Genomic DNA, 23,819 nt, shown 5'->3' with positions numbered 1-23,819 from the left:
GTTGTTTCCTTCAATGAATAACAAAAGCCATTTTTGTAACACCCCATTTAATTTAATATGCAAAATTAAAGGAAGCGTCACATATAGATAACATACTAGCGTAGTCCTGGAGTTTTAAAACTTAACTCCTTACAACCCAAGGCACACCACGATGCCCAAAAGAAAACTGGATAAAAGTTTACAAAATGTATATAAATCCAAGGACAAACAAGTACATGGGCCACAACCCTAAAGAAAAGCCCATAAAGAAAATCAAGCCCAGTCCACGCGGACTATGCAGCAGAATCATCACCTCCATGTCACCCACGGGTGTTCCTCGTATCTGCTCACACCAACAAATTGATGATCATCGCAAATGAGAGTACCACACAGCAGGACACACAACAATAAAGTAGGGTAAGCTAGAGCATAATGGATTTCATTCATGCAATCAAATATATTTTCACAATTCCATATACACATATCAACCAAGCATGTTATGACTTCACAGACATTACACTAAGACACAACTCGACTCATCCGGATACATATAACCTGGTCGGACTCAGCGGATGCTTGCACTTGTGGTGGATACCTCTGCTCACCCCCGAGTTGCTCACCCCCGAGCTATGTGTTATAAATGTTACAATGAATCAATTTCCCTCACCACAAGGTTAACCCTTAATGAATTTCAGGTCTCCTGCTACTCTCACCACAATAGTAAGTCTGCTCTAGGTGAGACTAACTGACTCCTTAGAGTGTCAGGATGCAATCTTACCTTGAATCCTTACCAAGTTATACAGATGGGGCACCACCATAGACACCCACTAACAGGGGCCGTGGAATTATGTCCCGACCACTGAAGCACGACCTTGGAATCTCACCTAGAGAATTCAAGGAATTACGCACTGACTACAACCAAACATAATCAAGCAAACAATTAATAATTATCACTCATATATACATACATATATGTCAACTCTCATAACCAACCTCTTTCATATTCCAGGTCAAACCAATACCAGCACATCATGCTTCATCAATGAATCAGAATCTCAATCCATCTCATAACCATGCCACTTTCGCAACCAACCATTTCATGCCAAGGATTTATTCAAGTTTGTCATTCATAACTCATACACCCTCCCACACATGCATATTATACCCTTCATGCCATTATACAATAACCCCATCAATTACATGCCAAACACAAAAGAGCAAGGAAGGAAACACCAAACTAGCGCGTACCCTCACCCAGCTCGTCGCTAAGGCCGAAAGGGTCTCACTTAGGCGAGAAGGACTCTCGCTCAGGCGAGCTCCCCTTCGCCTAGCGAGAGCTCGATAAAACTGGACAAAAACAAACGCGCCAGCTCGCTTAGGCGAGCTCACCTCGCCTGAGCGAGGCAGTCTCTTGCTCAAAACCAGGACCACCCGCCTGGGCGACAACTCGCGCAGAAGGCCTGGGTGAGCCTCCGCCAGACTCGCTTAGGAGAGTCTGACTCGCCTGGGCGAGATTACCAGTTCTCGCCCTGATCTCACCTATAGCAGATGCATTTTCAAATCCAAGCAATCATACAAGGTATTCCACGCACCAAAAATAACGACTAACCCATACAAACATCAAGCAAGCTCAAGAACAGGCCAAAAATAACTTAAACTCGAAACCCTAACTTCCCGTACCTGAAAAAAGGGTTAACAGAGGCCTTGACGGCACGACAACGAGCATTGTAGCTCTAGGAATGAGCTAACGAGCTGAAAACAGAAGGAAAACGGAACCAAGGGATGGATTATTACGAAACCCTGACTGGGAATACGAAGAAAGATCAATGGAAAACCATACAAGCTAGAAAGAGGCACTTACGTGGAGTAGGAGCTGGGTTCAAGTTAGCTCGAAGAAGGCTTAGGGCAAACCCTAGCAGAGTGTCCTATGAGAGTAAGGAGAAGGTGACGGCTGATTCTGTGAAAGAGTGAGAGTGGGAACATTAGGACAAACTTGAGATCAGCTTTATCCTTTGGGCCAGCTCTTTGATCCATCATATTTGGGACAACCCTTTTTGTTAAAGGTTACAAAAAGAATAGGGCCTTACAATTTCTTTCTCTCTTTCTTAATACACTAACAATAAGAGGAAGAGGAGTTGGTCGCAGATGGATGTAATAATTTAAAATGATCATCATATTAGAAGAATATGCTTCCACATTTTTTTATTTTTTCTTTTCAAAATAATATGAATCATAACTCACAAATTATAATAGTTTAATTAATAAATTATCAATGTAATTTCTTTTACAATATCCACTACTTAGAAATAACCCTATATATGGCTTTAAATTAATTTTATTGGAAGAGTTCAATAATTTTTAAATATATTATTAAATAACAGTATAAGAAAGTTGTACATATATCCCAGTTACATTGTTTTGTACTAATGCCTAATTGTTACATTTATCATTGAAGTTTAAAACTATAATGTAGTATAGTATTTATAGATATGAAATTGTTTTTTAACACATGTTAATTATTTATAATTTTAAATATAAAATGCATAACTAAATTAATATGAAACTTTGTATGTAAGGAATTATAAAATAGGATTTAAAAGATAAATTATATATAAAAGATAAATTTTATTTTTAGAAATCATAATATATATCTTCTTTTTATAATTTCTCTAAGTTTCTTTTTACGATTTCCTTTTTCAAACCAAGTTTTAGGATACATAACTCACTTGAAAAAAACTGACTATAATGTGAACTTTATTTTCTCTTTAGTTTTCATATCTCTTATGTCTATTGTTTAATGCATGTGTTGTTTGAGTCACCACATATATCAATTGAGAAAATAAGAGTCATTTTAGTAAGATAGGATTTACATCTTATGTACCATAATTTAATTATATTTTTAAACTTATGCAATATTGAAAAAGTGATGGTATTTCATTTTATTTGATATAGGAGAGTTATGAGTTAAGTGTAGAAGCAATGACAGGGTTGTCCTGGTTTTGGTGATTTGCAGCTGAACCTTGCGCAATAATGGTATGAATATGATGCAATTAGTTGTTAAACTTGCAGAAGGGGCGAGCAAAGGACAAACAAACTCTTCCAAAAGTAAGTATACAACACTTTACATTTTACATTCTGTGTTCTTCCTCTTCGATCCAGGTTCTTCTATTTGTGACTCTTAGAGTTAGTTTTTATATACATATATTTTATACACACTCAAATAATATACGATCCCATTCTACTTTTATTTGTTTTCTACACCTCTTCCATCACCCTTCATGTCCCAAGTCTCTGATCTCAATGTAATCAGTTTCAACCACTGAAAGGTGAAACACCTATAACATCAACTAACTACCACTAACAACAAGTCACCCATTTCAACCTTATTCTGCAACATTTTTCTTATGTTCATGAAAAAGTGCAATTATTATTGGATATTTCAACTATCAAATGGCCCATGGAACTTCTGCTTTTTGTCCTTTCCTCATTTATTTCCTCTTTTTTCTTCTTCACCACTTCACACCCTCAATTATCATTCATCAACTGATATTTGCATATATGGAGGGAGCTTACATATAATATTATGAATAACTTTGTAGTTATTCTCTAATTATATCATATCCAAATTTTTACTTTTTTATATATAATGTATTCTTCAATAAAATAAATTAATAAAGTAAAACTTTAAATTTGATTAAAAACAATATTTTTATTATTTTTTCAATTACATTTAAAGTTTTATTTTGATAATATATGATATATCTTATAACATATAAGTGAATAAATAATAAGTTCAGTATAATAAATATTTATATATTTTATTTTTAATACAATAAAAAAATAGAGTATGAGTACAATAACTTAATTTCATTAGCTTTGCTTGAAATTCGTTAATATGGTTAAAGAAAGGTATAATACTAATGTCATATATGTTTATTAAAAGGACATTTAGCCTTAATACGTGCAATTAACCTTATTAAATAATTAGTAAGAATTTTAAAAACAAAATGTAATGAGTAAAATGCTTCCTTCAAGGTGAAGATGCATATTAACGATAATTCGCAATTCAAACAAAATTAGCCAAGTAAACATTTTTGTACGAAATATATAATTTCTTGTATTGAACTAAAAGTAAAATATATTAATACGGGAAGTAAACTAATTTATCTAATATAATTAACGAAGTAAAATTCTAAATTACAGGGAAGAAGGATAATTCTAATATTGAGACTCTGTAAATTTTTGTCCAAATATTATTCATAAATTATTCCTACTTTATTCTAATAAATGGATTAAGGATTCTTAAAAATATTCCTGCCATATTCAAATAATTGTCATCTCTACTATGCTTTTGGTGTAGATTTGCATATGGTAATTAATTAGCCATTTATCTATCATACCTCATTAGGGTTACACAATTTATCACTATAGGTTCCTAGAAAAGGCTATAAGAGCGGGTGGATAAACTTTTACGGAGCGGAGCAGAGCAGGTAAGTTACATAAGCTCCATTACTTATTAATTACACTTTTTTTATTTATTTAATAAATTAATTCAAGTTGTTTTATCATTTAAAACTTTTAGTACGAAATTTATTAAAATCCTATATTATGATTAAATTATATTACATAAATAAATTGTAAATTTCATTTTATTAAATTGATGTGTGAAGATTAATTATTGAAATCACTTTTTCATAATAATATCATAATTTATCTAGTTTATGTTAATTGAGATTTAATTTTCTTGCTCAAAGAAGTAATAATCAACTTGTGAGTAGAATTTCAGGTAAGAAGCACTTGCTTTCTTGGATTTTGCTATTTTTATTTTGATGATAAAAATATGGAGTGGAAATAATGAAATAGGTAGCATAGTTTGTCTTTGGTGCCAGCAGAGTCTATAAACACTGAAAAATGTATTAGAAGTTGAAAGTTTTCATTTGTTATATAAATTTGTTGGTGCCTTTGTCTCTTTGGGATCTTCCTTTAAAGGTATAGAAGGAAATACAGAAACTAAATTAATACACATGAGATTACTAAGTTATTGTATCTTGTACTTTCATAATTACTAACTGCACCCTCCTCATAGTTACTAACTGCACTCTTCATAGTCACAGAGGAAGAAGAGAAATGCTCTTTTCGGAACATTTTATATATTTTGGTAAGCTTTTGTTGAAATGTATTTCCTGTAGGAATATTCTGGAAAAATTACTCTAGAAGACATCATATTCATATACATTCCAGAAATTCTGTTCTGAAATACTTTTTCAAGAGTGTATTTCGTGCATTTCAGAAATCTAATTCCGGAAATTCTACTCAAGAAATCTGATTTCAAAAATTCTTTCAGAAATTTCACTCTGAAAATTTTGTTCCGAAATTTCCAGGAACATATATTCTTAAAGTCACTTTTTTTTAGAAGATAAAATGATCATTTTGTAAATTTGTGGGGGTGAACAAATAAATTGTGGAGGTGCAGGAAATAAAAGCCTATACTTTAGGTATGAGCTGGACTTGATTGTTTTCGGCCATTAGAAAGGGATGAACAGATTCTACAGTTACATTTTCAGAGAATGGTTGGCATCGGTTTTATTTTGGCAAAATGATAGTTTGACAAAAATATTAATAAAGTTTGACAAACTTTCTAATTAGGTAAAAAATACTATTTTATTATTTTATTTTGATTAAAAAATAAAATTAATCTATTTAATTTTAATAATGGAAACTTTGTAAGTTTGTCAAAAAGAAACTTTGTCAAAAAACTTTTTTTTTTATGGTTTGTAGTTACATAACTCTACGAAGACGTGTCCTTTGGTACTTTGTTCAAGGTGTGAAGTTGTTAATTTTATAATTATAATCACACTATCCAAGAAAACAACTTTACTTTTTAGAATATACAATTTGGAAAATCAATTTAATATTTCTAAAAAGTCTAAATCCAAAAAGTTAAAAAAGAAGAAGAATTACTTTATTGTTTTTGAATTATGATAGTGTCATAAGAAAGTATGGGTGCAGAAAGAAATACATATTGTCCGGAGCTGCTGGGTTCTTTTTATCGTTTGAAAGAGCATTCAACAAACATTCACCCCCTCACTTTCCTCGCAGATTAGGAAAGAAAAAAATGTCTAGAAAAGTTCCGAATCTCGATTTCAAAATCTGGTGAGAGAATTACAGGATTCAAAAAAAAGAAGAATATATATATATATATATATATATATATATATATATATATATATATATATATATATAAGTATTATATTTTTATTGTTCAGGGTCTTCTTCTATATTTTTACTAGAAATTTTTTGTTCAATTTGTTCTAATTCTAATTTATTATCCTCTACTTCTGTTGAACCATTATATTCTTCAGATTCAGAGTAATTAAAATATTTAATAAACTTTCTCTCAATTTTTCATCTTTTATTTAATTTATTTTTTGTAATACTTTGCAACTATTAGCATAATGACCTGGTCTACCATATTTTCAACATACGTTATATTTTTTTCTTTAATTTTTTATATTTGGGTTTTCTTGGAACCTTTTTTTTAGTTTTGATTGTTTGATTTATTTGAAATTTTTTATACGATTTTTTTGTAAGGTTTTCAACATGTCTTTTCTTGTTTTTTATTGACTTTCTTTCTTGCATTTAACGAATTTTATGTTATATTATTACCAAAATGTACCTATCTCTCTTTCATTAACCATATTTTATTTTTCTCAATTTATTTTGTAATTTAAAATTTGTACATACTTGTATTCCTATTTCTACCATTGTGTTACTTGACCATGAGTTAATATATCATAGGCTATTGGTTTACCATAATGTCTTTCTAAATTCATTTTTACTTTTTCTGAAAATAATTTAGGCAATCTTGATAAGAATCTTTCGTTCCAAAAGTTAACAAAACCATCTTCTCTTAGAGTTACTTTTGATAAAAAATTATCTTTATACCATGTGTAATTTGACATTGTTTGATAATAAAGGTTTGCTAATTGATTGGCATATCTTTCTTTCAAGATATTTGGATCTTTTGTAAAATTTTGAATTATTGAGTAAATTAATGTTGAGATTGTGTTTTCTTGATTTGTTTAAGTTTTTACATTATTAATAATTGTTAATTTATCTTCTTCCGTGTAAAGGTTATCCCACCGACCTTTTAGTTGGCCAATCAATCCTTATACAATGACTATAGCAACAAAGTTGTCAGTACAACCTTTTGTTTTATGAGCAATAGTTGTCATTGTCATTTGACAAGTTAGATTTAGTATGGTCAATTTATCCTTAACTATTCTTTTTGTGATTATAAGTTTGTTTCATTTTTAGTGATTGAGTTAATATCTAATAACTAGATGTAAGGTCTTTTGATATGAAGTAATATAAAGTACCTTGTGCAATTTTCTCTTTCCTAATATCTTTATTTTATTGTGATTATTAAAATAAAGGAAAGAATTTTGATTGGACTTTGATATAAAAAAGAAAAAATTTAAAAGTACAATTTTTATTAATAACCAAATTCATCCCTTCTTGGATTTTGTCCAAACACAAACATTTCATGCACAATTTTAACAATATATAACAAATTTAGAAATTCGATAACTACTTGAATCAGATTTCGAAATACAACAATTTCTTTAACCAAATTTCGACATTGGGTAAATTTCTAAGCGGGACTTTAAAATCCAATAAGTTCTTAAATTCGGCAAGTTATCTAACCGGTTTTTAAAATTCGGTATATTCTGAATGAACATATTTGGCATTACAATAAATTTTTGGTGCAGAAGAAATGTTGAAGTGCATGAAGAAACCCCATAAGAGATTTGCAAGCCCAATAATAATATCAACTATAAACAGTCCAGAATACTTAAATGCAGTTTATGCTAAATGAAATATTGTCTGTGTTTGCTACCCTGTCTGGCTGTCTCAAATTAGTGAAATTTATATCCACTTAATCGAATAATACCACTTACATAAGAAAGTATTCTGAAACCAATAAAAAATACATAATTAATTATATAGTAAATATTACACAATTAATTATGTAATAAATATTTTATTATGACTACATTTTTAATTAAATAATAATAAGTTATTAAAAAAATTATTAATAAAAACTATCGCATTTTTTAGTATTCTTTGTTTAATTCAAATAACTTTATTTTCTCTGTCTTTCAATCAATAATTTGTTACTCTATTTATTCTTCTTTAATTCTTTTTCTCAATTTAGTATGAGAGTTTTAGGATAAAAGTTTTGAATAGTATACGACATATTCCTTATATATTTTCCACTATTTCAGTAAGAAAATTTTCATTCCATATCGATTAAGAAATTAGTTAGTACTCATTATTAGTAATTTTTAAAATTCAATTCTCTAAGAGAATATTCCTTTGTACTAAATTCATTCATCTTCTTAAAATTATTTCATTGAAATTAAATATAAAAAGAATTTCATTGAAATTATGTCTTAGTTAACTAAATGATATCTCAAGCAATTTCATTAAATAAGATAAAATATGGTTAAAACTTACTAATATTTAAAACCAACTTATTAGCATTTTTCTTTTACTTATATTCATCTGTACCTCCGTGATACCTTATCGTCAGTATACACATTTGATTCATTGCCAATTAGAAAGACAGTGAAGGAGAAAGAAACCAAGTAATGAAGGAGTTTTGTCTGAGAGGATAAAATTTCCCCAAATACACAGTTTCATAATGTACTATAAAAATACAAGAGTTGAATCAATCTACTAGAGAATCGATCAGTTTAGGTTCCTTATGCCTTGATTGGATACGATGGAATGCTCTGTTCATTCCAGAAAAAGTTTTCAGGATCAACTTTACTCTTAACTTTCACCAACCTTTCAAAATTTTTCTTGAAGTACTTGATACCATAAACTTCTCCATCTTCAAAGTTATCTTTACCATGCCTATTGATACCAATATCAAGGTCCCTGTAGTTAAAGTAGGCACTCCTCGGATTCTTGGACACAAAAGGGGTCATGTAACTGTGCAGCATCCTAATCTCGCTCAAAAACCTTTCTTCTGCACCACCTCCTGCTTCCTGCCAACTCACAGTGTACTGAATCTTATACAGATTCCCAGCACGGTGAGGAAACGGAGTAGCATCAGAAGGAACCTCGTTCATTTTCCCTCCATAAGGGTTGAAAACAAGCTCCACTTTCCCCAACTCAATCATCTTTTTCCATATCCATGTCAACCCATTTCTTGAAATTGGGGTCTGAACATAATCAGATTTCCTTTTGTTGGAATGCACCCAGTAATGGTTTCGGTCGAGCAATGCATTAACCGAGGAACCATCGTTGTAATTAGCCCACCAAACAACAGAATCAATCCACCTCATTTCATGACAAAGTTCTTTCTTCAGTCCCAGCAAAGGAAACTCCTTCCCCAACAATCTCACCACCTCACTAGCCTCTCCTAGAAATAAAGCCTCAACTGAGGCTCTGATGGTTTTCTGTGCCTTCCCAACAGGTTGTAGAACAAGCCTCAAGTAAAGCCTATCATCTGTGTGTGGTGCAACCTGCTGCCACTGAACAACCAGATCAGTGGCATTCTGCTCCAAAGTCTTGTCAACTTGAAAAACTGTAACAACTTCAGGCACTGCAACAAGTTTAACAGTGAATGATAAGATGACTCCAAAACTTGCTCCTCCCCCTCCTCTAATAGCCCAGAAAAGATCTTCCCCCATGGTTGCCTTGTCAAGAATCCTACCTTTGACATCAACAATTTTAGCATCAAGAATATGATCAACAGATAACCCATGTTTTCTCATCATGTTACCATACCCTCCTCCACTCAAATGGCCACCAACTCCTACAGTTGGACAAGCCCCTGCAGGAAAGCCATGAACTTTACTCTTCTCCCAAATCCTGTAATAAACTTGTCCAAGACTGGCACCAGCTTCAATCACAGCAATCTCATTCCGCACGTCCACTGTGACACTCTGAAAATTGAACATGTCAAGGATGATGAAAGGTCCCTGGGAGACATATGAAACACCTTCAAAATCGTGGCCTCCACTTCTGATTTTGAGTTGAACACCAATGCTTTTGGCGCACAATACAGTGGCTTGTACATGGTGTTCACTTTGAGGGGTGACAATAAGTAATGGCTTTTGGACGGAGGGGGAGGTGAACCTTGCATTTCTAGCAAAGGCTCGAAGAACTGAGGTGTAGGATGCATTGGTTTGGGCATAGATTATGTTGGAAACGTGATCTGGTTGGTTTGTATGGATTTGAAGACACTGAAGAAAAGTGTGGTAGATGGAGTCTCTTGATGTGGTAGGCTGAGAGTTAGCAACATGAAGAAGCAGAAGAATAACAGAAAGAAATGGTAGGGAATTTGGTTTTTCCATTTGTTCTGTTCTGGAAAGCTTAGAACATGGTAGGTTCCTTTTATGACTTTATGTACTCCTAGTTGGACCACCCGTTATGTCTCGTGCAACATAATAATAATTGAGTTCTGCTGTCATCAACCCCATTTGAAGATATTTTTATATTCACCCCGTTTTAATGACTCAATTATGCCAAAAGTGTCAGTGATTTTCCTGTGCTCGATCATTTTCTAAATTTGTTGATGTACTTCGATGCACAAGGTAACATGCGAGATATATATATATATATATATATATATATATATATATATATATATATATATAGGCATGTATTTAACATAAAAACTAATAAATAAATGTTAAGTATAGAACGAAGGAGTAAACAAGAGCTACATGGTAGAGAAGTGTGTCAAAGGATTTGACTTTAAATATTTATTAATTCTTGATTCTAATTCCAATTAATGGGCTTAGGATTTAGTAATATGTTAAAAGTTATAGTTGTTAGTGTGTTACGGTTGTTAATTAAGACAACGGCACAATTACTTTTGTTGAAGAGAGTAACAGTTTAATGTATAACTATCTGAGCTGTAAGTATGGTGATGATACATTTGTTTTTTTTTTTCAGAGGAATAAGAAAACTTTAATGTTGTGTTCGTTTGTGGACGATTTAATGTGGTGAGTGACAGAGGAAAAATGATTTCCGTTGTATTCGCAGATTTGAGAGCAGAAAACAAAGAAAATTAGCAGGATTGTGAGATTTTCGAATCTCCCTTCAAATAAGGTGATTTGAAGATGATATATGTGCAAATACAATTATACTCTCAATGTAAACACATTTTTTCTTCACATGCATGTCTTCTTGACGTGGTGAAAAAGGTGATTAAAGTTGAACGAAGGAGTAACTGATTCCAAAGAGAAAGGAATCGTTTCTCATTGACGCCGGAACCAATTTCATGATAGTGCAATGAAAAGAGAATCGAGTGGAAGGAAGTTTGAACCATTTCAACATGCATGGAATTGGGTATGATGTGGTTTTGTACTAAAAATACATAAATAAACCGAAAACACACTTTTGCAATTGACTCCTGGAACGACATACTTTTACAAATGCTCACAATCTGACCATTTCTGTAAATTCATTACATTCTCCTTGTGACTTCAAGGATTACCCAAACAATTCGACGACGTGGAGTTAGGATTAAATAGAATTGAAGATAATAAAATAACATCTACATTATGTTCACGGATTGAATTAATTTAATTTTGAAGAGATAAATGATATTTTTATTTTAGTTTGTGTAATACATTGGATAAATAAATCTTTCTGAATACATAAGTTATATTATCGTTACTAATTATTAATAATCTTCCATAACTATAATAAAAATAAAAAAAATGGCTTTTAAAATTACTATTACAACAAAAATTAATACCCTGTGAGAATAAATTATTTACCACAAAAATATTTAACATCTACACATTTAATTTCCGGTGTTATTGTAACATCCCGTTTTAATAGTTTTTATACTATCAAACAAAACATTATATTGTGATAATTCAAAGACAGGTGATAGGGATAGGCCAGTATGAAGTATTAGTACAGTCATCCTCAAATAACTTTATATGTACTATCTATACATACATTCTTAACCAAAAGAGGGTCATAAACACTCCAAACATTTTTCTAAGCAAGAGAAAGGGTATAAGCCACAGCTGGAAGCGCCCAAATACCACTCAACTCCTATCCAGGAGGGGTGTATCCTCACCTGCATTTTTAGCTGCTCACGCCATTCATTAAGGGCGATCATTGCAAAAATAGAAAGACACACAAAACAAACATATGCAAGAAGGATAAGCTAACTTAAATAACAAGAAATCATGCAATTTACTAGTTAAGCATCAATCAGGGTCGATCACACAATTATCAGAATTGTTCAAATCACCACAACCATGACACACCATCACCATTCTAGACTCGATATCCGGATTATGTAAGTGACATTGGAGCTCTCGGTGGCTTGCACTTGTGACGGTTCCCAAACTCTGCAGAGTTTTAGGCACAAGGGGTATTCACCCAACCACTCCCAAGGTAAGTCCCCTTCACGTCTATGACGGATCGGGTCCATAGACTAGGACCTTCTGCTACTCCTCCCGACATAATCTATTATACTCTATATGAGTCTTAATGGTTATTAGGAGTGTTAGGATACCACCAATATGAGTCCTCATGTCCTTACATCCACTAAAACCATCTTCCTTAGAATTTCCCTTGAAATCCTAAATCCAACACATTCTCAAATAACCAAATTCACACGATTATCATCAAATAGACTATTAATCATAAAGCTCACATACAGAATAGGAAATTATCAAGTCAGTCCACTTAGCATAGCTTCATTTCATCTAAAACAGAGAAGACAATCTAAATTTGCAGCGAAACTCGCTCAAGCTAGAGGATCTCGCCTGAGCTAGAGAGTAGTCTCGCTTAGGCGAGTCACTCTCGCCTGGGCGAGACTCCAAACAGGGAGCAACCCCAAAATCCGAGCAAATTCTCGCTCAGGCTAAGCTGTTTCGCCTAGACGAGATTGACTCTCGCTCAGACGAAACCAGCTCGCCTAGGCGAGACCTCGCGTAGCATCATGGGTGAATTTCTAGTATTTTCGCTCAGGCGGAAGCTGCTCGCCTGGGCGAAATCATCAGAATTTCAAGCTATTTTCACATGTAAACCACACAGTTCATGCCAAACTCGAAATTCACCACACACAATTGTTCACCCTCATCAATCAACACCCAATTCATGCAATTCTAACCCTAATCAATGATTTATTTGCGAAATTAGAGTGAGAGGTTAGCTTCCTTTACCTTAATTGATCACCAACTAACAAGTATGGCTTCTCACTGTGAGGCACTCCAAATTACAACCTAAGAGACTGAAATGAAGGTTCACATAGTAAGGATAAGGCCCTAATTTCGGTCTAGCTCAATAAGAACTTCCAGAATTCGAAATTGATTAGAAGTGAGAAGAAATTTCTACTTACGTTGAGAGGATGGAGGTTTAGCTAGGAAGGAAGTACTGGCTGATCCTTCTGATTTGTTTGCTGCAATTCAGGAAGAAGGATGGGTCAGAAAAAGAATTATTATGAAATTGTCCTCGAGAATAAATCCTAGACTGTTGACAAGGGGATGAAATAAATTTCTGAAATGATTTATCATGTTGTTATGAGTGTCCTTGAGAATTAATTTATCGGCTTTTGTCCAATCTAATGGAATTGTTTGAATTGGAAAGATAGTTTGTTCTGTTTCTGGTTTATGTGATTTTTCCAATATGCGACCCACGTAATTGTTCCTTCATAGATTTATGTACCTTGGTTAACTTTTCATCTCGTTTTCTCTTGGACATCGTGGTGTGCCATGAATTGTATGGAGTTGAGTTTAAAACTCCCATACTGTGCCTTTATGTTATCTTTCTTGTAACGCTTCCATTAATTTCGCGTACTTAATTAAATGGGGTATTACAATTTTATTGCATATTACCTTGTGCAAAGTATGGGAGTTAACACAATATTATTGTCTTTTTCAATTTATATGTAAAAGTAATTAACACAATATTTATCTATGAAAAATGTGTTTAAAATGAAATTAATTTTACATGACTTTGAGTTATAAGTTTATCTATTTGTTTTTGGAATAAATTATTAATTTATTTAAATTAATAAAATAATGCAAGTAATAGAAAATATTTTAATACGTTAGAGTACAAATTGCCATTTGCAACATTTTTTAATTGGTCCATTCAACTTTGCAACATTTTTTTATTGGTCATTTATCTGAGGCATTTTCCGATATTAGAAATACTTTCCAAAATATTCGACCCAAAATCTATTTTTTTATACTTTCTGGTTTAGAAATACCTTTTGAAACACTCTGTCTAAAAAATATAAAAAAAATCGATCTAATATATATATATATATATATATATATATATATCAAAGGATGCAGGAAGAGACTGCCAGTATTCAGCTCTGTTTCACTAACATTCTTTGACCGGAAGATCGAATTTTGGGGCCTTATTTTGGGGCCTTACTACACAGGATTATTAACCTAATTGAATTATCAAGTTATAGATATCTTATCTTAGAATTTACTTAGATTTGAATTATAGATATCTTAACTTAATATGTAACTTAATTAAAATAATAGATATCTTAAAATCTTATCATAGGATTTTCATGAGTCAATTTTGAATGAGATCATTAACCAGCAACCACTTTCTATACTTCAATGGTTCCTTTCTTTCCAAAGGAAACATTTACTTGACTGTAACTCATCCTTTCAGCTGGATTATTCAACAAACCTAAACACCTTCAATTCTAAAATTCCCAGTACACAAAAGAGCTAGATACACATTTTTTTTCCTTTGCAGGGAAAGATAGAAGTAAATCAACCTAATTATTATAGCTCCATATTTGATTACAATAATCATATGAATAATTCAAGTATGAGAAAACCTCCCACCTTTACCATCACTTTCCAATGAAGGCTGAAGTGTGATAATTTGGAAGCACCAGATTTACTTGCACCAGTAGTGTTCAATCCTGCAATCAGTGAAGAAATGACATTAGAATTTGAGTACATAAAAAGGTATGATTACTTCTCTACTGTAATTAAAGTAGAGTGCTTAATGTTTGATTCCAGAAAATCACGTACTAAATAAATCATGTTTTACATTGCATAAGTTGAAACTCACATATGCAGGAATCAAAGTGATGCAATTTCTTGAACTACCCAAATTCCATAACAATCAAATTATTTACTAAAATAGTAGGAACTATTAGGCCAAGCAATTCAAAAGGAACTAACAAGAGCATCATCAGTTTCATTGTTACAAACCTGTATTAGTTGGAACACTCTGTTCATTTCTGAAGAAGTTTTCTGGATCAACTGCAGTCTTGATCTTCACCAACCTGTCAAAATTGTCATTGAAGTACTGGACTCCATAAACAGCTCCTTCTTCATAGCTATTATTTCCAAAACTGTTGGTACCAATATCAAGGTCCCTGTAATTTAAGAAGGCACTTCTTGGATTACTGGACACAAAAGGGGTCATGTAACTATGCAACATTCTAGCTTGTCTAGTAAAATTATTTTCCAATTCAATCCCCGGTTCATCCCAATTCACTGAGTACTGAATCTTGAACAAGTTCCCTGCACGGTGAGGAAAGGGCGTTGCATCAGATGAAACCTCACTCATTTTCCCTCCATAAGGATTAAAAACAAACCCAGTTTTCCCCAATTCAACCATCTTCTTCCAAATCCCTTCCAAACCCTCTTTGGAAATTGGTTTCTGCACATAATCAGATTTCCTCTTGAGGAAACTTGCCGAATTTACATTCCTGTCAAGCAGCGCATCAGGCTTTGTGGTATTGTCAAAATTTGCCCACCAAATCACAGAATCAATCCAACTCATCTCAGTGCAATTCTCCTTGCTCAAGCCAAGAGTAGGAAACTCCTTCCCCATCAGTGTAACAACTTCATCAGCACCTCCAAGAAACAAAGCAATGACAGTGGCTCTGATGGTTTTCTGGCCCTTCACAACCTTAGAACTCACAGGCTGCAACAGCAGCCTCATGAAAAGCCTATCATCAGTGTGCGGCGCCACCTGCTGCCATTGCAACACAAACTCAGTGGTATTCTCATTCTCATCCAAACTCTTTGGCACCCTATAAACAGTAACAACTTCAGGCACCGGAACAAGTTTAACAGTGAATGATAAGATGACTCCAAAACTTGCTCCTCCCCCTCCTCTAATAGCCCAGAAAAGATCTTCCCCCATGGTTGCCTTGTCAAGAATCCTACCCTTCACATCAACAATTTTAGCATCAACAATATGATCAACCGACAACCCGTGTTTTCTCAACATGTTACCATACCCTCCTGCACTCAAGTGGCCACCAACACCAACAGTGGGACACACCCCAGCAGGAAAGCCGTGAACTTTACTCTTCTCCCAAATCCTATAATAAACCTCCCCAAGTGTGGCACCGGCTTGAACCACAGCAACCTCGTTTTGCACATCGACAGTGATGTTCCTGAACTGGAACATGTCGAGGATGATGAAGGGTTGGTCGGAGACATACGAGATGCCCTCGAAGTCATGGCCACCACTCCTGATCTTCAGTTGAATCCCAATGTTTTTGGCGCAAATCACAGAACCTTGGACATGGGGTTCTTCCGAGGGAGTGACAATAAGCAAGGGTTTGGGGGTTGAAGTGGTGTTGAATCGGGCATTTCGAATGTAGGCTTGGAGAACAGAAGAAAAGGACGAGTTGGTTTCAGCAAAAACTATGTCGGAAACATGGTCTTGGGATTTTGTGTAGTTTGTGAGGCACCGGAGGAAAGAGGTATACACAGATTCTGCTGTAGGTGCTGCCACCGAAGCAGTCACATTGAGAAGAAGAAAAAGGAAAAGCACAGATGGCAAGGGACTTAAATTTTCCATTGGTTTGGTGGATACCACAGTTGGGGTGATAACATTTATTACTTGTAAGAAAGGAGTTTTCTTAGTAAAGAATTTTTTTTTCTTCCAACTTCGAAAGTTGAAACGCCCACAATTTGAATTGTCAGAAAAAGATTACATAAATCTTGTCTTAGAGCCAAAGAGAAAACCATGTATACATACAGACCCCATGTGTTTCACTACATCGTGCATTCCCTTCGAATGCGGCACTTTGTTCGGTGCACGTGATTGTTAAACTATCTTGGTTGTTCATATTTTGCACAATTGTACTCGTGCATTTCTTTTGTGCAATTTTCAAAGAGTTTATGGGACTAAATTTTTGCTTTCATTCCATTAAGCATCATAATTTAATACTCGTTCTATGTTTTTTTTCTCTTTTTCTAGTTAACAAAAGCATAGCACAACTACGGCCTATTTCCATAAAATAAATAGGAAGCAATAAAGAAATGGTGATGATGTTTGTGGCTACCATAAGTTGTGTTTGGATTATTCTCAGGTGTCTTCATTGGAAGTTTTTAAGATGCCTGTTTTCTTTCCATTGAATAGAAAATCTGATAATGAATATAACTACGCAATCTCAACAGCTTATGCGGTCAAATGCTTCCTTAGTCAAACTGGCAAGCAGATTATTAGCGATTGATTGAGCCAATTGTCACTGTTTTTTTTCTACCATATGATAACTACGTGTTGACCGATCGATTGTATAATCAGTAATCCCTGGCTGTCGCCACACTCCTTAATAATAGAATAGTATACATATTGATTTAAGTATATTGAAAGAATAAATTTAACTTGTACTGGCTTTAATCAATGTTTTAACTCCCATTTTAACTATTAATTTTAAATAGTTTTATCATCATTAATCACAGCATTTTCGAGATAGGGGTATTATATTTAAGGAAATAATAAAAGTTTTCTTTTTGAATTGCAAAACATTTTGAGAAAGGAAAAAGATAATGCGGAAACCAGTGCTATTTGATTTCCACAAAGTATTAAAATAAAGATAAAATTAGCGACTACAGGAAATGTCAATTGCTTAAAATTTAAGACATTAAATCTTGAGATTTATGAAGATTTATTCATACATTTAGTATTAATGGCTCTTCTTTTAAATTTGGTGGGTTTAAGATAATTTATAATTATAAAAGGAAAAATATTAGAAGTGGCAAAACGAGTTAACTCAACTCGTTTTGGTTCGGTCCATCAAAAATAAATTGGGTTGAACTGACCCGTCAAACAAAAACAAAAATGGACCAATAACTATAACTTGTCTCGTACAAGATGGGTTAACGAGCCGGGTCGGTCTAGTCCATCAGTTTTTTTTCTTCTTTTTTTTTCCAAATTTTTTTAACTTTTTAAACTTGTTTTCAAATTTTTAATTTTTTTAACCTTTCAAATTATATATATATAAATTACTATTAAAAGCATATTTAATTAAATAAAATATTGTTTAAACTTTTAATTGATTAATTAATGTTTTTAATTAGATAAATTTAAATAATTATTACATTTATATGTTAAATTACTTAATTATAACTAATATTTGAGACTTAATTTGTATGTGTTAATGATTTAAATTACAATACTATTATATATTTACATATTTAAAAAATATAATATAAAAAATTATTTTTTTAATTATTTTTATTTTATTTTATTTTTTAAAAACGGACCAATAAGCCAAAACGGGTTGGTTTGTATTTTGGTCCGTCAAATTGACAGACTGGATATGACGGACTAGAACGGGATGACGAGTTGAGATCTTCAACCCAACTCATCTCTTTTAACACGGGCTGACAAGCTGGCCCATTGGGCCTAGCCCATTTTTCCGTCCCTAGAAAATATCTCTTAATGAGCTCATTTCATATTGTGTGCAAGAAGAAAAAAAGATTGAAGTAAGGAAAGACAAAAAAAATACATTTTTTAAGCACCTCTAAAGACACAGACAAAAAGAAAGAAAGATGAGGATCCCGAGCATGGAGTTGTTAAGGGTCAAACACAAAAGAAATAAAATTAGGATGACAATTATTTCTTTTGCAGTAAGCTTAGATATGTAAAGAATAAATGACTAAATATCATGATTGGCGTGCATAAAAGATATGTTTCTTACTCTGTTATGTTTTGAGGTTAATATTAAAATTGACAATACTAACTCAGGAGCATTATAACACAAACACCTTGGTCACATCTTTATAAATAGAGTTTAACAACTTGTGTTAAATGAGATATTGGATTTCATTGAATTTATAAACCTTTGATGTTTTTGTTGAATGCATTAAAGATAAACAAACCAAAACAAGAAGTTAGGTGCATATAGAGCTACAAATATCTTAGAATTGATACATACGGACATTTGTGGGTCATTTCTTACACCTTCATGAAATGGTTGACAATATTTTATATCATTTATAGATGGTTAGTCTATATATGCATATCTATTTCTTATACATGAAATTCTTAATATTTCGACTTGTTCAAATCATTTAAGGTTGAAAATCAATTCAACAAAATAATAAAGACGATTAGATCAGACAATGGTGATGAATACTATGGTAGATATGACGGTTTAAGTAAATAACATATGGGACCTTTCATCAAGTATTTAGAGGAATGTGGAACTATCCCACAGTTCACCATGTTGTGTAGGTACCCTAAAGTAATATTATAATTTGATGAGAGGCCAAGTAGGAATTATTAAAATATGGAATGTCACTAACAAAAGTTACAAAAGAGAATATGGTCCCCATTTGTAGAAAAGGTAACAACATTACATACTATATTAGGATTTTATTTTCTCTTCATTCCCATCAAGAGAGAAAAAAATGTGATACTTAACTCAAGTCGACCTTCAACCATAATTGGCTTAACACAACCTTCTGCCTGGGTCGCTCGACTTGGGTTAACATGGCTCGACCTTCAGCACAAGCTAACTAGACTTGATTGTTTAACCCAGCCGACTTAAGTCGACCTTTAACCCAAGCTGACTCGGGTTGATCTTCCTCTAGGCCGACTCAAGTCGAGCTTTGACTTAGGTCAACTTGCCTATCAGTCCAGGTTGATCTACGCTAACCTTCGACCTAGACTATCTCGACTCAATTCTTTATCTAGCTTAACTAGACTCAAGTGACTGTTGGTTTGAGGCAACTCGGGTCGACCATTGCCCCATCCAGCTTAGGTTAACCTTTGGCTCGGATTGATTTGCCTCGACCTTCGATCCTAATAAGCATGACTCGACTTTCGTCTCATGCTGACTTGACCTTCGTCTCACGCCGACTTGACTTGATTCTTTGATTTAGTTAACTCGACTCGACCTTTGCCTAAGACCAACTCGATTGAAGGTCGAAGCAAATTTAAACTCGACTCGACTTGACTTGATTCTTTGATCTAGCCTTCGACCCAAGCTGATTATTTTGGCTTTTGTTACTCTTTTGAGCTTGTGGGGTTTTTTTTATGTGATATTTTTAACCTTGTGGACTTTTGTAGCTTTGATCCATATGTATCAAGGCTAAGCACAATGAGTTGAGCCAAATTAACACATACATATTGAAAAAATAAATATATTTTTAAGTATTATCTTAATATTTAAATTTAACTTATATTTTTTGTAAATTTTAATTTTTAAAATACACATTTTTAAAACAAACTTAAAAAAAAAATTCAATTATTTTATTCAAATAAAAAAACTGAAATGTAAAATATTTTAATTACTCAAACCAAACAAAATTATTTAGAAAGCCAAAAAAAAAAATATTACAGGTAATTCAAATATAATATATTTTAATTTTTTAGAATTTTTAAAATCCTTTATCCAAACTCAATAAATTCGAAGAATTATGAGAACAATCTAGAAAAGTAAACACAAGATGTATTGTGTGTAAAATAGTCTGGAAATACCTAAAATAGACAAGTTATAGAAAATTGAACAAATGTGTTGATAATTAAAATTAAGTGATCAAAATTGTGAAAAAGAACTTAGGAACCAAAAATTATTAATTATTAATAATTAAACATCTAGGGACCAAAATTGTGGATTTTGTAAATTACAAGAAACAAAATTTAAATTAAGCCAAGAAAAATATACAACAAATAAATAAAATTAAAGAATAAGCTTACTCAACCAGACTGACGTTAACCAACAGCAATGCTACTACTAGACACTTTATCCTCGTATACATATCAGCTAATTGTAGAGTGAAGTATGTTGCTTTGAGCCTAAAAGTTGTCTTAGATTTTGTCTCGTCGTATGTGCTTCTCATATGCTACCAATAGTCGCCACAGGAACATACCCCATCTCTAAAATGATGGTATCGAATAGGATCTCTAATTACAACATGTCGTTGCTCTAATTTTCCTATAAGTTTTGCAAACTTATGACAATCTCCACAAATCTTTAGGTTCTTCCATATTCTAATAGTTTTCTCTTTAGGAAAGCTCATGATACCAAAAACAATTGCCAGTTTCTCACTGTGGTATCTAAGAGAGTCTTCTCTCTGTTCCCCTTCAAGATCTTGTAGTACAAAATTTGTGTCAGGTACATAACCAGCACTAGTTAGCCTATAAATGAACTGGCTCAACTGTCTATTGATCTCATCTATTTGAGGATGTGATTTATCTCCCAAAATGAAAGCATGTATTTGCTTATTGACTTCAATCCAACTACATCCAGGTTCTTTCCTTATGCCCCTTATTTTCATAGCCCTCCGAACTTCTGCAACCTCATTCCACCTTTTTGAAGTTGCATAAATATTAGATAATAACACATAAGCTCCTGTGTCATGTGAATCCAACTTTAGAATCTTTTTAGCAGCATACGTGGCTAAATCCACATTCTGACGTGCCCTGCATGCATCAAGCAAAGTCCTCCACGTAACAACATCTGGCTCACAATTCATTTCATGAATTAACTTAACCATGTCATCAAGCTTTCCAGCTCTTCCAAGAAGATCAAGCATGCACCCATAGTGTTCTCTTTCAGGATCTACCCCATACAAGTTCTTCATAGATCGAAAATAGACCCAACCTTCATTTACTAGCCCCGCATGACTACACGCAAACAGAATGCCAATAAATGTAATATGGTTTGGTTTTGGACCCTTCACTTTCATGGACTCAAATAAATTGAGTGCTTCCATACTGAAACCATTTTGGGCTAACCCAGCAATCATGGTGCTCCAAGAAATTACATCTTTCTTGGTCATCCGATTGAAAATGAATTTTGCATCCTCCAAACTACCACACTTACAATACATATCTAAAAGGGCATTGTTGAGGATAAGATCTTGGTCAAACTTTAGCACAAGAACATGGACCTGCCTCCCTAACTCCAACAACGACAAAATAGTACACGCTCTCAAAATACTAGTAAGCGTTGACTGATCCGCCCGAAAACCCGCTCTGCTCATGCTCTTGTAAAGATGTAAAGCCTCATCTCCATCACTGTGCTGAGCAAACGCAGCAATAATGGAGTTCCAAACAACAGAATCTCCGGTGACCATCTCACGAAAAACACTCAAAGCTTCCAACAACTCCCCCAATTTTGAGTAAACATCAATGAGCGCACTGCGAACAAATACATCAGACTCCAACCCCACTTTCATTATCCAAGAATGCAGCTGTTTGAGATCAGACAACCTCTCACACGCTCTCAAAACAGAAGAGAAAGTAAACATGTTAGGCATGACACCATCCCTAAACATAAAAACCAAGAGCCTCATAGCCCTGTCATTGAGCTTGGCATTAGCGTAAGCAGATATCATAGTCGTCCACGATACAACGTTTCGTTCAGGCATTTTATCGAACAGCAGCTGTGCTTCTTCCAAGAGGTTGAATTTGACATACATATTGATGAGAGTGTTGATCAGAAACGTTTTGGGGTGGTACCCGTTTGAGAATATGTGGCGGTGAACGCGTTTGCCTTCCCTGACAGCACCGTGAGCCAAGCAACACTTGATGAGCTCAGAATAGGTGATAGCGTCTGCCCAGATTCTGCGTCTTTCCATTGCATCCAACACATGCATGGCTCTGGGAAGGTCTCGTTGGTGACAAAGGTTGAGTAGTGACTCCGTCTCTGTGGGCACATGGTGTGAAGATACGAGAGAGGAGTTATCTCTATATGAACAGCGATGCAAGGTGGTTGGTCGCAACAATAGTAAGTGCTTTGATACACCTCTCATAGGTTCAGTTCGATGGTTGTGTTGTGGCGCGGGTTTCACGAACATAAAAACACTCAAGATTTAAGTTACAGCCTTTCAATATTAAGAGATGTTTTTTTTTTTATTATTATTATTATTATTATTATTATTATTATTATTATTCGACTAAACTGTTAGTTTTATACAATATATTAATCATTTCAATATTAAGACATGTTTTTTATTTTTTTTGTTTTCTTTGAACTAGTGTTTGTATGACGGGATTATAAAAAATAATATTTAAATTTAAAATTTATAAAAATATAACTAAAATACAACTATTTTTATATGAAAGTAAATAATAATATTTTATTATTTTTATATTATTTATTTTTTATTAATAAAAATGTAATAATGAAAATAATCAAATTAAATAATTTATATCTAAATAAAATAATAGTTAATAATATTAAATGTTTTGAGAATAATTATTAAATTATTTTATTTTAGAACATGAAAATAAATAAATTTTGCAAAATTAATATGTGTATATATTTTGCATATCGAAACTTGAAGTTAAAGTTCAAGAAAATAATTGACTTCAACTTTTATTTTTTATTTATTTATTGTCGTTATAAAATATATAAAAAAATACACATATATTAAATATATAGTGTTTTCTTTTTGAAACTTAAAATATAATTCTAAATAAATAAAAAAAAATCAAATTCATTTTTACGATATACTTTTTTTACGATGTTGTTACATGTAGTAGAAGTAAAAATAACATTCTTTTTAAACTATTCACTTGCAACCATGTTAGTGACAAAGATCACGTGTTTG

The 23,819-nt window shown here is 33.0% G+C and overlaps 3 protein-coding genes and 1 long non-coding RNA gene across 4 annotated transcripts; all 4 read right to left on the bottom strand.

Annotated features, from left to right (window-relative positions):
• Positions 1–8,611: 8,611 nt before the first annotated feature.
• LOC114175762 (berberine bridge enzyme-like 21) lies at positions 8,612–10,412 on the bottom strand. The gene has a single exon (XM_028060555.1). The coding sequence runs from the start codon at positions 10,347–10,349 to the stop codon at positions 8,748–8,750; it is 1,602 nt and encodes a 533-aa protein (XP_027916356.1). The 5' UTR covers positions 10,350–10,412; the 3' UTR covers positions 8,612–8,747.
• Positions 10,413–11,911: 1,499 nt separating this feature from the next.
• On the bottom strand, positions 11,912–13,428 carry LOC114175695. The gene is made up of 3 exons (XR_003602877.1): positions 13,367–13,428; positions 13,191–13,258; positions 11,912–12,106 (listed from the first exon to the last, which is right to left on the bottom strand). It is a non-coding gene; the product is annotated as an uncharacterized LOC114175695 (long non-coding RNA).
• A 1,124-nt stretch (positions 13,429–14,552) lies between these two features.
• Positions 14,553–17,007, bottom strand: LOC114175368 (berberine bridge enzyme-like 21). The gene is made up of 2 exons (XM_028060143.1): positions 15,219–17,007; positions 14,553–14,923 (listed from the first exon to the last, which is right to left on the bottom strand). Exons 1-2 carry the CDS (start codon positions 16,825–16,827, stop codon positions 14,808–14,810), a joined length of 1,725 nt encoding a protein of 574 aa, XP_027915944.1. The 5' UTR covers positions 16,828–17,007; the 3' UTR covers positions 14,553–14,807.
• A 3,855-nt stretch (positions 17,008–20,862) lies between these two features.
• LOC114175367 (pentatricopeptide repeat-containing protein At2g03880, mitochondrial) lies at positions 20,863–23,046 on the bottom strand. Its single transcript, XM_028060142.1, has one exon. The coding sequence runs from the start codon at positions 23,016–23,018 to the stop codon at positions 21,105–21,107; it is 1,914 nt and encodes a 637-aa protein (XP_027915943.1). The 5' UTR covers positions 23,019–23,046; the 3' UTR covers positions 20,863–21,104.
• Positions 23,047–23,819: the final 773 nt, after the last annotated feature.

This window comes from Vigna unguiculata, chromosome 3 (assembly GCF_004118075.2).
Source record: "Vigna unguiculata cultivar IT97K-499-35 chromosome 3, ASM411807v1, whole genome shotgun sequence".
Taxonomy (NCBI): domain Eukaryota; kingdom Viridiplantae; phylum Streptophyta; class Magnoliopsida; order Fabales; family Fabaceae; genus Vigna; species Vigna unguiculata.
This window is presented reverse-complemented; position numbering and strand designations above follow the sequence as displayed.

What these genes read in the sequence shown, in the direction of transcription:
- LOC114175762 (XM_028060555.1), bottom strand. Translation starts at nt 10,349, where the DNA reads ATGGAAAAACCAAATTCCCTACCATTTCTTTCTGTTATTCTTCTGCTT.
- LOC114175368 (XM_028060143.1), bottom strand. Translation starts at nt 16,827, where the DNA reads ATGGAAAATTTAAGTCCCTTGCCATCTGTGCTTTTCCTTTTTCTTCTT. An exon ending in GAGTGTTCCAACTAATACAG is followed by an intron (nt 14,924 to 15,218) that starts GTTTGTAACAAT and finishes CACTGATTGCAG; the next exon opens with GATTGAACACTACTGGTGCA.
- LOC114175367 (XM_028060142.1), bottom strand. Translation starts at nt 23,018, where the DNA reads ATGAGAGGTGTATCAAAGCACTTACTATTGTTGCGACCAACCACCTTG.